The sequence below is a fragment of the Leptinotarsa decemlineata genome, unplaced genomic scaffold (genome assembly GCF_025532065.1).
Source record: "Leptinotarsa decemlineata unplaced genomic scaffold, Ldec_3_MD MMD2_tig00026354_RagTag_RagTag, whole genome shotgun sequence".
Lineage (NCBI taxonomy): Eukaryota > Metazoa > Arthropoda > Insecta > Coleoptera > Chrysomelidae > Leptinotarsa > Leptinotarsa decemlineata.
This window is the reverse complement of record NW_027412702.1, coordinates 5,329,174-5,346,761: the sequence shown is the minus strand read 5'-3', so window position 1 is coordinate 5,346,761 and position 17,588 is coordinate 5,329,174. Positions and strand designations below refer to the sequence as shown.

General features: G+C 34.3%; 1 protein-coding gene across 8 annotated transcripts in view; it reads left to right on the top strand.

Moving 5' to 3' along the window:
• The window catches only part of LOC111510344 (cholesterol transporter ABCA5), an 81,493-nt gene that overhangs the window by 53,101 nt on the left and 10,804 nt on the right, over positions 1-17,588 (top strand). For all 8 annotated transcript variants that reach the window (XM_074184127.1, XM_074184135.1, XM_074184129.1 and 5 more), the window contains 16 exons: positions 2,669-2,882; positions 3,046-3,272; positions 3,324-3,510; positions 3,560-3,703; positions 3,767-3,917; positions 3,986-4,062; positions 4,426-4,563; positions 6,320-6,495; positions 6,548-6,662; positions 6,778-6,927; positions 6,980-7,115; positions 8,207-8,491; positions 11,933-12,145; positions 12,201-12,741; positions 14,706-14,889; positions 16,876-17,197. In XM_074184127.1, the coding sequence (XP_074040228.1) occupies positions 2,669-2,882; positions 3,046-3,272; positions 3,324-3,510; positions 3,560-3,703; positions 3,767-3,917; positions 3,986-4,062; positions 4,426-4,563; positions 6,320-6,495; positions 6,548-6,662; positions 6,778-6,927; positions 6,980-7,115; positions 8,207-8,491; positions 11,933-12,145; positions 12,201-12,741; positions 14,706-14,889; positions 16,876-17,197 (3,260 nt within the window). The remainder of the gene's footprint in view (positions 1-2,668; positions 2,883-3,045; positions 3,273-3,323; positions 3,511-3,559; positions 3,704-3,766; positions 3,918-3,985; positions 4,063-4,425; positions 4,564-6,319; positions 6,496-6,547; positions 6,663-6,777; positions 6,928-6,979; positions 7,116-8,206; positions 8,492-11,932; positions 12,146-12,200; positions 12,742-14,705; positions 14,890-16,875; positions 17,198-17,588) is intronic.

The following is a 17,588-nucleotide window of genomic DNA, read 5'->3' as shown; positions in this document are numbered from 1 at the left end:
TCTTTCAAATCACGAAACTGTATTTCATAAACAATACATTTCAGATGCCCTATCGGTTGAAATCTAGAGGTGATGAGTACGGTGATCATTGGGGCCATCATATTGCTTCTATTGGAGCAAAAATTTGTCTCTCTGAAATTTGGACCTGCTTTCAGGTTATTCATAAAGAAATATAGTGTGGTGGCACGTTTTTAAATTGACACTGTATAATATATACAGTGTGTCCAAGATAAGGATCCTAAGCATGGGAATCTCAGTACCTGTTGGAGATACAGCTTAGGTTAAATTAGGAAAAAGTTGTGTTCTTTAAAGCTTATTTACATGCCGTTTAGAAACTTGAAGAATTTTCATGGCCTGCTGAGTTATTTGGGAAAAACGAGAATTTGACAATATCAATTTTATTTTTTTCTGACTTTATTTGAAAAGATATCAAAAAACGAATAAAACTTTTTCATTGGCACTTTCAAGGTACTACACGATGGTATTTTTAGATTTTATATCCAACGTTTCGTTTTCAAGAAACCATCATCAACTTTATTTTTTTATATGACCCGAAACAAAAGTACACCCTGTATCTGATTCCATTTTTTATTACGAATTCAACGATGTATCACATGCCATTGTTTTCTTTTTAGTTTAAAGGAAAATTACATTTTTTCTATTTTTAAAAAAATCTTCAAGTAGGCGTTGCAAACAAATGCTTTGACGTAAATACCTGTCACCGAGCCTGTCAAATATTATTTAATTACACGATAAAATAGTAATTGTCGTTGTTGTTAGCCTGTTTGTCGAGTTGTTTTTTTAGAGTTATTGTTACTGTTGTCGTTATTATTGTTTATTGTTGAATAGATAATATTGTGTTATTATCGTCGAATATGCCGGGTGAGCATTATAGCCATGAAGAAAAGTTTGACATGCTAACGTGCTACATTTTGTGCCACAAAAATACTGTAAATACAGCAGCAATGTATCCTAATAACTATCCAGAAAGAAAGCAGCCATGTAAGTCCATTTTATTAGAGCTGGCTCGAAATTTAAAAGAATATGGTTCATTTAAAAAGCCTGTTTTATCTCGAAAAAAGAATAATGTTTTACAAGCAGTTGTTGAGAACTGAAATATCAACTAGGCAAATCGAAAATAATTTAGGAGTAGCCAAATCCACAGCTCAATTTATTTTGCGTAAAAATAGATATCACCCCTATAAATTTAGAATTTGCCAAGGACTTAAACCAGGGGATTTCGAACGGCGCCGAAATTTTTGCGAATGGTATACACGCGCGTCTGAAGAAAATTATAATTTCCCTTCAAAAATAATATGGTCCGACGAAAGTATGGTCACTAATAATGGTATCTTCAACCGCCGCAATACGCATTACTGGGCTCAGCAAAATCCGCGTGTTAAGAAAATATCAAGACATCAAGAACGTTTTGGGTTTAATATGTGGTGTGCAATTTTAGGAACTAAAATACTAGGTCCGTTTTTTTACTATAATTCTTTGACCGCCGAACGATACCATCATTTATTGCAAAACTATGTAGAAAATTGTTTAGATAATTTACCTCTGGCACAGGTCAATAACTGTTGGTTTCAACAAGACGGTGCTCCTGCACATAATTCTAGACAAGTTCGAGAGTATCTTTCGCAGCGATTTCCTGGAAGGTGAATTGGAACCTTTAGTGAAGTGTCTTGGCCAGCGCGATCCCCTGACTTGACTCCTCTGGACTTCTTCATATGGGGTTTTGTTAAAAACCGGGTTTACCAACATTCTTTTGAAACTGAACAGCAGTTACGAGAATGTGTAACTGTCGCATTTAACAGTATTACATGAGAGATGTTACGTGATGTTTTAAGTTCTACAGTTAGAAGATCATACTTATGTTTGGAAAATAACGGAAACCTGTTTGAACACCTCCTTTGAATTAAATAAAAAATGCGTTAATTTCTTTGTTGTTTTCATTACTTTAAAAAAATCATTATTAACCTACTTGAAAATACATTTTAAAAATAGAAAAAATGCAATTTTCCCTTGAACTAAAAAGGAAACAATGGCATGTGTTACATCGTTGAATTCGTAATAAAAAATGGAATCAGATACAGGGTGTAATTTTTTTTCGGGCTATTTAAAAAAATAAAGTTGATGATGGTTTTTTGAAAACGAAACGTCGGATATAAAAACTAAAAATACCATCGTGTAGTACCTTGAAAGTGCCAATGAAAAAGTGTTATTCGTTTTTTGATATCTTTTCAAATAAAGTCAGAAAAAAATAAAATTGATATTGTCAAATTCTCGTTTTTCCCAAATATCTCAGAAGGCCATGAAAATTCTTCAAGTTTCTAAACGGCATATAAATAAGCTTTAAAGAACACAACTTTTTCCTAATTTAACCTAAGCTGTATCTCCAACAGGTACTGAGATTCCCATGCTTAGGATCCTTATCTTGGACACACTGTATATATATATATATATATATATATATATATATATATATATATATATATATATATATATATATATATATATATATATATATATATATATATACGTGATCATGCACCACTTTCCTCAATTTTGAACTCAATTGTCAAGCAACTTCCTGCATTTAGCCTCAGATCAACAATTCTTTATGCATGTTTTGCTACTGATGAGTATTTTGACGATTTTATAGATACGAAATTCGAACGAATCCTTCGCTATATGGTACACCTTCAACAACCAGCTTATACAGCTCCCCATTAGCTTGTAGAGATACAAAAAGCCAGTGGTATAAATATGCGGGAGTTATACCAGCCATGGAAGGAGGTGACAGTTGTCCAGTAAATCAGTACTTTTACTCCGGGTTTTTGGCCCTACAGGCTCTGTTAGACTATACTCGAATAAGGGTAAGGGACGATATATTTGTAGTCACAATTGTAATTTCATTTTAAGATACTCATTTGAGATTTTTATGACACCGTTCCCGATTTTTTCAAATGATTTATTTTTGGGTTGAATAACACAAGATGAAAAAAAATTGTTGAGTATAGGTATGTTTATTTGTTATAGATTGACACCAAGTCAAATTTGAAAGTGCCTCGATTGTTATTGGAAATGTTTCCAAAACACGCCCACACCGGGAATTGGATGGTTTACATCCGAATTATTATACCCATATACATGGTGATGTCTCTATCTCAGTTCATTACGTATTTGTTGATACTGATAGTGGGTGAAAAGGAAAATAAAATTAAAGAAGGTATGAAGATAATGGGGCTCAAAGATTCGGTCTTTTGGTGAGTAAATTTCGATCTACTATCATTGGTTGTCAATTTGGAGTATTTTAGGCTGTCCTGGTTTATTATTTACGGAGTCTTCGTCTTGTTTTTAACAATAGTGTGCTGTATTCTTCTCTTCACCCTGAAGGTATTCACCAACACCAGTATAATACTGATATTCATTTTGGTTTTGCTTTATTGCTTGACCATCATCATGTTTGGTTTCATGATCACTCCATTTTTTGATAAATCCAGGGTGAGTGGATATTGACGCCTTGACGATTTCATATCTGAGATTTTTTCAGACAGCTGGAATATTGGGAAATTTTGCCGTTACAATTATGAGTTTTTTCTATTTCATCCAAGTATTCTTGCACGACTCAAGTTCTGTCGGATTATGGTTTCTATCGTTGATAAGTCCATCTGGGTTTGCTTTGGCAATGGATAATGTAAGAATTGGAATATATATGGAATATATTTTATTATTTTCAGATACATTCAATATATTTCAGGCTTTGGTGATGGATTTGTCGGGAGAAGGTGTAAATTTCAACAACGTTTGGTCTGGTTCTGGAATGCCTTTTGGTGGAAGTCTTATCATGATGTCATTTGATATAATATTATATGGATTCCTGGCATATTATCTAGATAGTGTAATACCAAGTTAGTGAGCTGACAAATATTAAGCTGCAGATGATATTGAGTTGATTGATTTGCCATTTATATTTTAGGTGAACATGGCGTTAAAAGATCGCCCTTATTTTGTTTCAAACCATCATTTTGGTGTCCCAAAAAACGTTTGCAGAAGGTAAGTTGTCCAAATAGAAGGCGGAAAATATCGTTATTTTTCTGATATTATGTTCAACTTGATAATCAAAGTGAGACGATATTGTTCGAAACGAAAATTTGTTAGAGAATTTTTGTAAACACCGCGAGTTTGATCATATATATCTTTTGTAGAGTGATATTCTCTACTCTTTCATCAGAAGTTCTTTCCGAAAATTCAAGATATCTCATTCAGATGTCAAATTCACTAGTGAATATACTAAAAATACGGTAATATATTGAATGTTAAGAACGATGAATATCTAAATATCAACACATGAAGAAATTAGCTTCTTGTTTAAAAAAAAAATATATACTAAACATGTATACGTAAATTTCATTTCAGATGCCCCTGGTAGCAAATGGAGACGGTTCTGTACATTCTCTTAATAACACAGACTCAGCATCCGATGTAGAACCTGTACCAAGAGAAATGCGTGGTAGGGAAGCAATAAAAATTGTTGATCTATACAAAAGTTTTTATGTAAGTTGCTCAAGTTCCTATTGCAGAATATTTTTTTCTTTCGGTATCTTTATACTTTATACTTTAGTTTGAATACCAGTACATCATCATGTTCAGATTATTAGTAGTCAAAATTGTTTTTATGCAATTATTCGTCCCTGAAGATTCGAAATTACTTACATATTAGTTGAGCGATGTTTTCACTACTTTTTGGTGAGGTTTTTCGGTTCAGATAATTACAGTCGGTTTCTTTAAGCATTGATGAAATTTGTTGAAATGTGTTTTCCGCTAACCAGCTGTGGCCCTACGAACCTTCAGGAGATGAAATGACGAGATTGAGATCAACGAGGTTTTACTTTATATTATAATAAAAATACAATAGTCACAAACTGCTAAGAGGTGGGTAAATAACGATGTTATAACTAAGAGCAAAACTTTGAGAAATTGGTTTAATTTAAACTATCATAAGAAACTGATAGAGTGAATGGATGAAAGTGGAAGAATCGAATAAAAAAGAATGATGAAATTGTTGGAATTGATGCTTTCAGTAATTTCTTCTGGAATATAGGACCAAATGCTATTAATAAACATTTACGATCGACCATTTCCAATATCTATCCAATAATCTATAAAACAAAAAAAACACACTTTCTGTTTTGCTGCAGTATTATAATGTGACGTTATTGATGTGATAAGAATCCTGAAAAACAGAAATAAAAATCATTGCTGAGAATATTGCCATACTACCAGCTTTCATCAAAAATATCTCTATGGAGGAAGGATAATTATCAGAATTTCCAGAAACAGATCTGGTGAGTCCATGTTTTGGAAAAAGAATTTCCACTATCAAGGAACAATTTTCAGGTCTTTCGAAAATAATTTTTCTTCACCAGAACAAAAACACTACCCCGACGCGCGTTTTGTTAACCAAGTGAGCATCATCAGGAGATGTTTCAGTCATCTCCACAGTTTTGAACCATTCCATGTAAATGTTACCTATTATCGGTAATAGTGGTGATCTGTTGGCAATTATCCTTTCATGCATACAATTTATTCCATAACTAAAATAAGTATTTCGGAATACAGTGTTCTAGTTTGTGTTCTTGTTTTCAGACTCTCTTCTTTGGATGTTTCCTACAGGTAATCTGTAATATTTTTTCGTTGGTTCAGAGGCTTTCAATGTCAAAACCAATTAAACTTTGTTGTCTTCGATTTTGTTCAGCAACACCAAACGTGCCTTGAATTTGTCAAGAACTTGACGATTTTTTGGATGATCGGTCTGAGTGGGATATCTTTGACATGAATCTCAGACAGTCCATAAGGAAAATGTGTCAATTGTGATGTGATATCAGCGATTATCTTTCTGTGTTGTATCTTTATGGTATTGCACATCTTCCTTCCTATCGATGGTGGTGTGAAATTATGTAATATTCGAATCTCGCCATTTCAAGCAAACATCCTCCTATTTCATTGATGGTTTTACCACTTCTAGTTGATTATATTTTCGATATATCAGCGAATATCAAAACATCTCTTGTCGAACTTGGTAAAAAAATTGTCAGGATTTTTGAGACCTTAATTAATGATATGTGCTAATTCATTATTCTCGAATCAATCAGGAATGAATCAGTCCATTTCCATTTGAAAAAATGGAAATGAAACTTTCAATATTCAACATGAAACATTATCAACTATTAAAAAAAATCACAGTTTTCTATGGAGAAATTCCCCCCTTCCTTATGAATTGGTATGTTTGACAATTATTGTTTTTTTTCAGCATTGCCAAAAACCCGAGATCAAGGCTGTGAATGGTATCAATTTAACTATCTACGAGGGGCAAATAACCGCCATTTTAGGTCATAACGGTGCTGGCAAAACTACTCTTTTCAACATTCTAACAGGTTTGACCTCTCCCACAGCTGGAACAGCCTACATTTTCGGATATGACGTTAGGTATTTCACGAAAATATGAGATTTCGAAATATAGTAATTATATAATTCACAGAGACCCGAACGATATGGACCAAATACGTCGAATGACAGGAGTTTGTCCGCAACATGATATACTGTTTGATAATCTTTCTCCGAGGGAACATTTGGAATTTTTTGCAGCTGTCAAGGTACAAGAACTGGATTTCCTCCACATTTTATAAAATAATATTTTTTTAACTTGAAATGGACGATGATATTCACATATGAATGTGATTATATATTGAAAAAAACAATCAATTTCAGGGCATACATCCTTCGGCAATAGAATTAGAAGTAATGAAAACCTTGAGAGATATCGATCTTACAGATAAGGCCAACGCGTCTGCTAAACACTTGAGTGGCGGCCAAAAACGTAAATTGTCTATCGGTATAGCTGTCATAGGAGATCCTAAAGTAATTCATAACACGTATATCATCACAAAGTTGACGTTCTTTTTATTTTCAGATCATTATTCTAGACGAGCCAACTGCAGGGGTTGATCCGTACTCCAGGAGGCACATGTGGTCTGTTCTCCAGAATAGAAGACACGGAAAGGTTATCTTACTAACTACGCATTTTATGGATGAGGCAGATATTTTAGGTTCATTATACTTTTATTATTAGTACTAAATAAACACGTTCAGGACTTCTGTACCTTGAGCAAATTGGCAATATGATAAGTCTTAGGTAAAAAAGAGGACAAACAAAAAAAGATACATGTTGAACATTAGCTAAATGCATTAGCCGAATGAAATACATTCGAAAATGAATGGGGGCGTGTTCAAAAAATGTCGATTGGCATTTCAATCGAAATTCAATAGTTCAATTTATAGATTCTTCACAATATTCTTGACATATTTCATGTTTAGCAATCTATACATATCTTCAATTACAACAGAAATATTAGGTGTTACTCAGATTCATTGCAAAAATTAACATAAAAAAATATTTAAGTGCAATACATTTTTACAGAACATTTAACACTTATTTATCATATAGTTTTCGATGTTCCCATTTTGTGTGGCGAAGAAATATAGAAATAGGTTTCTCATCGAATCTGTTTGTTTCTTTGCTGCTGAATCCTAATTTCAACTTCGTACCCCTGCCAGAAGTTATTGTTAATTTTTGCAACTGAAGATAAGTGAAGGACAACGTGCATGAAATAAATATAGAATGTTCTGAAGAATCCAAAATTTGAATGATATATAGATAATTGTATTTGAAATAGTGAAGTTGGTTCTGACTACTGCTACATGACACATGTTTCAAAAGGTTTTTGTCGACAAAATGCACAACAAAAATATCAATAGAGGTATCTGGGCGTTTTTCAACACATTCATTTCTCGAAAGCGCAAGGATTTCCACCAGTTCCATCAACAATTGCAACACAAATAAGAAATCCAAGAAACAAAACTTAATACGCACACCGAAATTTTACGGAAATATATATTTCAGACTAAATACTTACGATGAAAATTATTCGATATTTCAAAATCATAGATATAGGAAACTATCGATGACAAAATAAATTATCCATTATCGTAAATGGATAATTTCACGGATTTCACACCAAAAATATCTATCAACAAAATCAAAAAACTTTTTCCAATTTCTTTTTTTTTCTGAATTTTTTGATGTATGCAAATCAGCATAATGAGAAGTTTTGTTCTGATTTTTTTTACTATTTTCCAGCTGACCGAAAAGCAGTTGTATCAAAAGGTAGCATAAGATGTTGTGGCAGCTCGCTCTTCTTGAAAAATAAATTTGGTATTGGTTACCATTTAACTCTTGTTCTGGAAGGAATATGTAAAGAACATGCTATCAATCGACTTGTTACCACACATGTTCCCAAAGCTGAAAGGGCTAGAAGACACGGTCGTGAACTCAGTTTCATATTACCTCATAATGCTGTTGAGAATTTTGCGTCATTATTCTCGGCAATAGAGCAAGAAATCAATAATAAGAGTAGTAAGTTGGGTGAGTAGTAATTTTTATTCCAATTTAGTTCGATAATATACAGGCCGCTCCAACAAAAACTTGACCTCCCCTGTAAGTCAGAAACGGACATGTAATCAAAAATTTCACAGAACACATCGATTTTTATTTCTAGGGGGCTATTTCTGATACGAAAATCATACCCAAAATTTCACCCCCCTGCGGCCAGTAACTACCCCCCTATTTTTTTAATGGCATGGGGAATCGAGTGGTACATCATTTGAAAGGTCTTTTGTCTTGGTTCATTGGTTCATTCGTTATTGAGAAATTTAATGTTGAACGTTTTATTTAAGAAAAAATAGAAAATTCGCTGTCGTTTATACTATAATACAGTCTACTCTCGAAAGCGTTTCGTACATTATTCAAAATGTTGGAACGCCCTGTATATTATGCTCATTAATTTCATCAATACAAGTGGTGCACGTATGCTAGAAAATGCAGATAAATTATCAGAAATCACTGGATAGGGCACATTATGAACTTTATTTTTGTAGCATTATTGAAAAAATCATCTTTGTAACTCTCGATGATATAATTGACAGAAATACAAATAAAAAATTATTTTTAACCTCCAGTTGATTTCATATCCTGACAATGCCAATTGAATAAAATGATGGTTGAAATGACTATTGCATATACACATGATCATTGAGCTTTCCTCAGAGCCATTATTCTTTATGGATAAGGATGTAAAGTTGCGAGATGGAGATTTTATTATCATTTGATACTTGATTGGTCACACCCTTATCCACAAGACAAAATGACAGTTCTAAATTTATTCGTCCATAGGCTCATTAGGTTCACCTTGGCTGGAGAAAGTTACGATATTGAGAATCCAAAGTTTATTGTTCGTTCATATGAACCACGATACACTATCGGATTAGATCGTATTTTCAAAAAGTTGGATGTGTAAGTAGCCTTCGAAACTTTTTGCTCACTTCAACAAATGTTTGGAAGTGAAAAGTAAGGGATATATGAAATACGCTCTGCGGACTGAGACAAAAATTATATGGATTAGATTGAAAGTTTTCAGGAGCATGCTGCATATATCCGATTTCGAAAAACAAAAAAATTCAGTGCTGCGCATGCCATTGTTACGTGTTCATGAATCAATCTGTTCAAATTAGGGGAAACTCTCGCAAATTTCTACCCGCAATCATTGATGTATGTCGGTGATGAGAACCGTTTTAAAGTGAGGAATTTGTTTTTTCCATTTCTCGAAGACGCCAACTTGTATGGTAAAACGTGCGTCGAGAAGGGTATTGCAGTTCTGGTGTTTGGAAAAATTGCTTGTTGTGGATTAATTTTACGTCAGAGGTTCCAGTTTTACCTTTTATGACCAGAAAATAATTTTGGGAAATTGAGTCGAATTGACTGATTGTGAATGAACTTATAAAAATTATAAGAAGAATACGAGTAATTAGAGAAGTTAATAAAGTTAGTATGGATTCAAAAATTTTGAAAATGACTCGATTAGATCAGACGAAACCTCACATCTTAGTGAGAGTTATCTGGAGAATATATTTAGCCTACTCCAAAGACGTCGACATAAAACAGTAATTTCCATTCATTCATTTTGTGATAGTCATATGCTTGAATATTTTAAAAATAGGCGATTACATACGATTCATAGATGAGGAAAATGGAGTCGGCATTTCACGAATAACAATTACGATGAACACTTTTCTGCGAGTAAAATAATATATTTAATATTACATAAAACATTCACAAAACCAGGACTTTTGCCAAAACAAACTTGTACAATGGAACCCTTCAGTCATCTTAATTTACCATTTGACAGATCACAGAATTCAAACATATAGTACTCGTAGTTGTTTCATTTTACGATTTTTCTCTCACGATTTTTTATCTACGTCACCAATCAAAATTATTTTGGTTAGATGACAGGTTTTTTTCTTGCAGCGAGAGACTTCAATCATCCAGAGAATAATACAGTTACTATCAACCTAATTTCAAATCATCTTTGAGCAGCCGGTTATGAAATCCATCTCAACTTTACATTTGAAAGGAACAGTTTGAAACTCAAAGCTTCGAAATGCTGAGAAATCACTGCCGTCAAAAATTCGGGATATTTTCTTAATGACCAAATATACTTAAAAATTAATGTTACGTAAACAGTGGTATATACAGGCTGATTCACGGTGGATGGCACATTAGACGTTTCTGGTGAATCAGACAACGGATCACTTTGAAAATTTAATGGAGGGCATATTCGGACATTCTCTAGCCAACTAAAATATTTTCGACAATGCGGTGTTGCCGCTTCTATTAGAAAGCAGTAGCAACTTTGATTTTTCAAATGGAACACTCTGTATATAATATTATTTTTGGAATCTCCAACAATTGCCCGACAACTTTTCTTGATATTTCCCTATACCTATCTGTTACCGTTTTCGAAATAAAAATTAATTTCAATTTTTTTCTTCGAAAATTATGACTTCTAAAAATGCCGATATCTTTTAGTTAAGAAGTACTATGATATCGAAATTTGGTTTGGAGTTAGGTGATACTTGGACACTTCCCACACGTCAGCCTAATCTCCGTTACTTCAATACAGGGTGGTAAAAAAATACAGTTTTTTCGTTTGCTTGAAAAAGTTGCTGAAATTTGATTATTTCAAATAGAACACCCTGTATATTATTGAAAATTCGGAAAGCTGCTGAAATTTGCTTTCTTTCTATGTATATCATACCTATACCTAACTAGTCAAGTTTCGGACTTATGAACATTTATTTGTGAAAATGTCCCTTCAGAATGGTATTTCCATTCGGTATTTGGTAAGCAGGCCATGATTACTATTTGACAGTAGCGTTGTGACATTCTCCTAATAATATCGACATTTTCGTCACTTCAGAAGTTGCAAATACCTTCAAAACGATGGAACAAAACTATTCAAATGAAGTTCTTATGAATTTGTTTATTATTTTTGGACAGTGTGACAAAATTATCAGCAGAACATGTAAAAAGTTCAATGAAATGTATCCGAATCTACCGCCAATGAACCTCAAGAAATTTATACGAATTCAGAACAATTTCAATGCATTTCGATCAACTTTAAAAAAGCACCAAGAAACTTGAAATTGGAAATATTGATATGAATAATTGATTTTTTTTATTAGTAGTAAAGAATACATTAGTACATTAGTCGGAATAGCTTTCCGGATTGACTTCGTAAAGAATGTACATGTGTTATTTCAATAACATGATTCCATAATTCACCACTCAATTAAAACCTGAATATTACACACACACGCAAGTACGCATGCGAGCATGTATACACGCACATATATACATACACACATATACACATATATACATTCATACACATATAAGTATATACATATACACAAATATACATATAAATAATTCATTTCATATTTCTTATGGAGTAATTTTTTCTAGGTATATCTAGTTACGGAGTGTCAATGACAACACTTGAAGAAGTGTTCCTACACTTAGAAAGAGACGAGGAAACTGAATGTACCGTTGATAATTTGTCGAAAAAAATTGTGAGGAACAGAGCTCTCAGTAGAAGTTTGAGTTTGCAGAGTAAGAGTACCAGTTACCAATCTCTGCAGAATGAAACCAATAACATGCTCAATCCTGATAGTAAAGGTATCATCATCGAAAATATTCATTTTCATCTATTTATTTTGTGGTTGTAATACAGGTGGAGGAGATACAACTCAAATAGGCGGATTGGAAATAATAAGTGAAACAAAGTCTCCGATCACCGGTATTGGTCTTGAGAAAATTGAATGCCATCCAAATTGCTTTCAGACCATGGTAGCTTTATTGAGATTGCGAGCTTTACGCTTGATGCGTGACATACAAAAGTTATATTTCATGATATTACTGCCATTGGGGATAGCTACACTAGGTCTCTATTTCAACAGCATACAGAGTGGCCCTTTGAAGATGCACTCTTTGGCTCTAAACATGAGCACTTACAGTAGAACACCCATTGCGGTTCACAATGCATCGGAATCAAACTTAGATAACTTTCTGCAACAGATGGTCGATCTAGGCGTGTCATCCTTGGATGATTACGATGGAAATTTTTCTTCGCTTCTTTATACGGAACCACATATGGCGGCGTTTAATGTAAATTATTTTGAAAATTTGGACTACAGCGTAACTGTCCTCTATAACGATACAGAGCATCATAGTTTACCAATTGCCTTGAATCTCATAAGTAACGCAATCTACAGGTGAGCCGAAAGTTATTTATTTGATTTAATAATATCTTCTCAAATAACACTGAATGAGAATATTATATCGATTCCAAGAAATATTTTCAAAATTTCGGTGATTTTGAATCAGAAGTAATCAATTTCATTTACCTGGTTCCACTGAAATCAGAAGATAACGATTATCCGGTCTTTCAAGTAGTTGAATTGATCATCAGATTGAACCCTTGGTAGTAACTAATATTGTAAGATATAAAAAAGTTGTAAGTCATTGATTTAAAAAAAAATCTGTTCTTTCCGTTAACCAGCTGTCGCACCCCTATGAACGACAACCCTCAGAAGTCGAAACTTGTGCGAGCTAAGGAATAACGGGGTCTTACCTTTTAACGTGTGATTTCTAACACGGGTTAGACGATAGCAAGTGAAGATCGATCGTTCAGACTAGGGCTTGAACCACCGACCAACACGGCAGTCAATTCGAGTGAGTGAACAAAGCACCCACGCCGAACCGCTTGGCTACCGACCGACCGATGGTGATTTTCCATTCTCGCTATTGGAAGATATGAAGTGAAACATGAGTTGCTGTTTTTGTAAAACCCTTTATCGCCTTATAAGAAAGGAGTTTTTCCTTCTTGTTGGAAAATTGTTCGCGTTCCGCGTTCCCAAAAAGGACAAGAAAACTCTTCCAAATAGCTATATACCGTTGCTTTGCTATCACTGATATCAAAAAACATGGAGAAAGCAGTAAACCACCTATCCTCAAATATTTGGAAGGCTTCAATATCTTGAGTGATCATCAATATGGTTTTCAGAAACAAAAATCAACAGGTGACCTTCTATCATATGTCACCCATATTTGGAATAACGCAATCGAGAAACATGGAGAGTCAAGAGTTGTTGCGCTTGATATTTCTAAGGCCTTTGACCGTGTGTGGCATGAGGGTTTGCTGGCCAAACTTCGATGCTATGGCCTGAAAGAACGTTCCCTGCAAGTAGCCATTGGTGGATATTTCTTAAAAACTTTCACCATCAACTGGTGTTTCACAGGGATCCATATTGTCTCCAATCAACGAATTATTGGAAAAAATCAAGAATCCAATATATTGCTTTGCTGACGACAGCTCACTTGTCTCGTCATTACATTTGTATTCCAGGACATCGGCGGCGGATGCACATCTCCATCGGCAGCAGGAGGTTGAATATCCTGAGGCTCTAGAAGTCATTTCGAATTGTGGTGAAATTAACCAAGTTCAATTCAATGCCTCAAAAACCCAGGCATCAGTTTTCTCCAAGAAGATAAATGTCTCCGAACAGGATATGATAATGCCAGGTCAGACAATTTCGCTTTCTGCTTTGATAAGTTTCTTGGGGTTAAAATGGACACCGATATATCTTGGCACAATCATGTCGATGGAATTGCAAAAGCTGCTTCTCAAAAGTTTGGTCACTGTTTCGAACCAAAAAACTATACATACCTCAGCATTCCAAACAGAAAAGAGCTATTCCCTTAATTGGAGATGCAAACATCACTTGCAACCTTGATTGTTTTGAACATCGAAAAAAGGTTGGAGCTTTGTCACTCTTCCATAGATACTTCCACGGGAGGTGTTCAAGTGACTTAGCATCAAGATCGGTACATATCAGAAATACGCGACGGGCTGTGGCTGCTCATCTTTCTGAGGTTCAATTCAGTACACATCGAACTTCACTGTTTAAGAACTCTTCCATTTGGAGAACGGCGTTTATGTGGAATAAACTTCCTGAGAACGTTTTTCCAAATGGATTTAATCTCCAGCGATTCAAATCCAATGTGAATCACTACTTTCGCACAGGTACCGCTCTAAGAGCGCCTCGAAGATTTTTCTATAGTGTGTTTTGTCCTTGAAAAAATCGTGAAAATCTTACAGCAAATACTATCAATCAGTACGAATATATTCATTTACTTGGCTATGATTATTTTCAACACAGATCACCTTAATTTCCAGAATTTTGAGCCCTGATCAAGTCAAGAAAGGTGAGTGGATGCCAATTGAAGTGAAATCCCAACCATTTCAACAAACCTCTCAACCAGAATTCAATCTTGGAGCCTATACTGCAACATTCACAATGGGGATGATATTTGCACTTGTACCGGTTAGTTTAGCAGTTGACATGGTTTATGACAGAGAAGTAAGTGAAACTCATCATAAATTCAAAATTATTAAGAATCAATTTATGATATAAAATGTATGGACGTTGAGAAAGTCGTAGACAAGAATTTATCTCAGAATTAATGAAAGATTGACGTGAATGAAATGAAATTAAAAAAAATCGAAATTTTTAGAATGTACGGCCTTCTATTGTAGAGCCCATCTCCGACATTGACCGTCTAATGGAAAAACACTTCTTAAATCTTTTCAGTATTTTCTGCAAACACTAAAACTACTCCGGGCGTGGTTTCACGTTAGTGAAGCAGAAACACTATTTCGATCCAGAAATTCATGCACATCTAAGCAACTTTTAATGAAGTATAAATCTCAAATTTGATGTGCCTCGGAATATTGCTTGCATATATCGAACTTCGCCCTGAGTATATTCTTGAGACTGCACCGAAATTCTACCTAAAAAAATGACATTTACCTGGTTGGAGACCTAGCATCACAGGAAATCTGATAGCCTGAAATATTTTAGGTAGTTTGGAGACTTGTTTCGTTTCTATAGGAATTTCTCGGGAAGTGTACAACTGATACAACTGATTTAACTCGCTTGATTCCACACAGAAGTACGCGGCAAAATATATTGCTCATCGCATCGAAGTTCGATTTAATTCACCTCAGACTTCACTTTTCAACAAATCTTTCATTTGTAGTCCGGTGTCTTTGCGGAACAAACTTCCTGAGTCGCTTTTTCCAAATGAGAAAAAAAATACTCCCAAGCACCGCTCCAAGAGTGCTTTGAAGATTTTCCCGCAGTTCTTGTGATCTCGATAAAAGTTTCCAACTCTATCAATAATCTTCAGATGTCATGAATCTCTAAATTTGATCGACTGCATCATTCCTGAGAATGAAAAAGTTGTCCTGCGCTGACATTCCGGAAAAATTATCTAAATCATGATTAGAATCAACTTAGAAAGTCTAAACACCAATGTTATATAAGACGAAACTAGATCATCATAGTACCTTTGATGATTCACTATTTGACGCAGGTATAATCTATTTGGTAAAATTCACGAGTATACTGCTGACGATTAGCAGTGTTAAAATTTCCATTGAGAAGGTATCATCTAACTTTGTTGTTCAAATCGAAGATGTGCTTCAGATATTCCAGTATTAAAAGACTAAGCAAATTTGGAAAGAGTAGATCCAGCGCTGGCATATGACAGAAGCTCAAATACTCACATTCTAGTTTACTTTTTGGCCGAAATAGGAACATATGTTGGCGCTTCAAGCTAAGAAGTTTTATTGTCAATCATAGTAGGGAATTTGAAGAATCGGTAATAGGAGATACAAGCTGCTTATGCACTAGATATTCAACCTGGCTTAGAGATAATTGAATAATCGCAGTGGCAATTTTTTGGCTCTTCTTCGGGTTCCCTAGATAATCTGATAGGTTTTACATACAGGCTACCAGCGCCCATCTCGGTTCCACTGTATACGTATCTGCATTCAGGAACATTGGATACCTTTCAAGAAATGATGAATTCAGAAACCTTATCAAAAACTGATAGTTGCTGTATAACCGATTGGTGAACTCCTTCAAAAAAGATATGTCGCTTTTTTGTATAAGTTTTCCGATCGGTGGTTATTGTTTCTAACTCAATCTTGCTGGTTATTGTTTCTGATAGTTTATTCTTCAGAAGGAGAATTCATCATAAATGAAGACTATCTAAATCAAAAGTTATTACGTAAAAAATGGTGCTTTCAAACTCTAGTTCCAGAAAAGAGTAATGAACGAATTTCAATGAAATGGTCGTGAAAAGAACAAATTATTCGAAAAAGCTTGTGAAATTAGCTCAAATATGGATGACCTATATCTTGTTTCACAACCGAATTGATTTCAATGTTTGTCATTTTTTCCGTTGTGAGTTTCATCAATGATAGTGAAAACTTTTATCATTCGAAGTTCATAAATGAAAAACTGTGAAACTTGTTTTATCAAAATGTTTTTCTTTTGCAGATAAAGGCGAAAAATCAACTGAGAGTCAATGGTTTATCCTTCACTATGTACTTCGTGACGTACTTTCTGGTATTGGCTGCAATTATGGTGTTCATATGTGCCGTACTTCTGGTGATAATATTACTTTTCAATACTCGATCTCTCAACTCGTGGCCGGCACTCACCACCTTGGGAATTTTAATCTTTTTATACTGCCCCTCATCGATAATGTTCAGTACCTGTGTAAGCTATATTTTCGACAAAACGGATTCGGCCCAATCAATATTACCGAATATCGCCACCTTTGTTGGATGTATACCATTTCTTCTTGTTATGTTCCTCAGTAAGTTAAAAACAAACATTACAATAATTTTTTTGTTTGAGCAAAACAATGATAGAGGTGAGTTGGCTAAGTGATACCATACCCGACAAGCGATTAATAACAATCTTCTTCAACCAGACATTCTCCTCAAGAATTAATCTAGTTGAAGATGGATTGATTCTGCTAACGGGTGGCTTGAGTTCATCCTTTGTACATAAAAGTTCTTAGTTTTGACAATACTTTTATTTCAGACATATATCAAATGTGCGTTTCTGCATAATTCAAAAGGGGTTGATAAAATTCAATCAGATATGATGCAGAGTTCATTTATATTTGACCTTGTATAAGGTGGCACCATAACATATTCATTTTTGAGAAGGTATTTTTGAAAACAATTCAGGAACATGAAGTA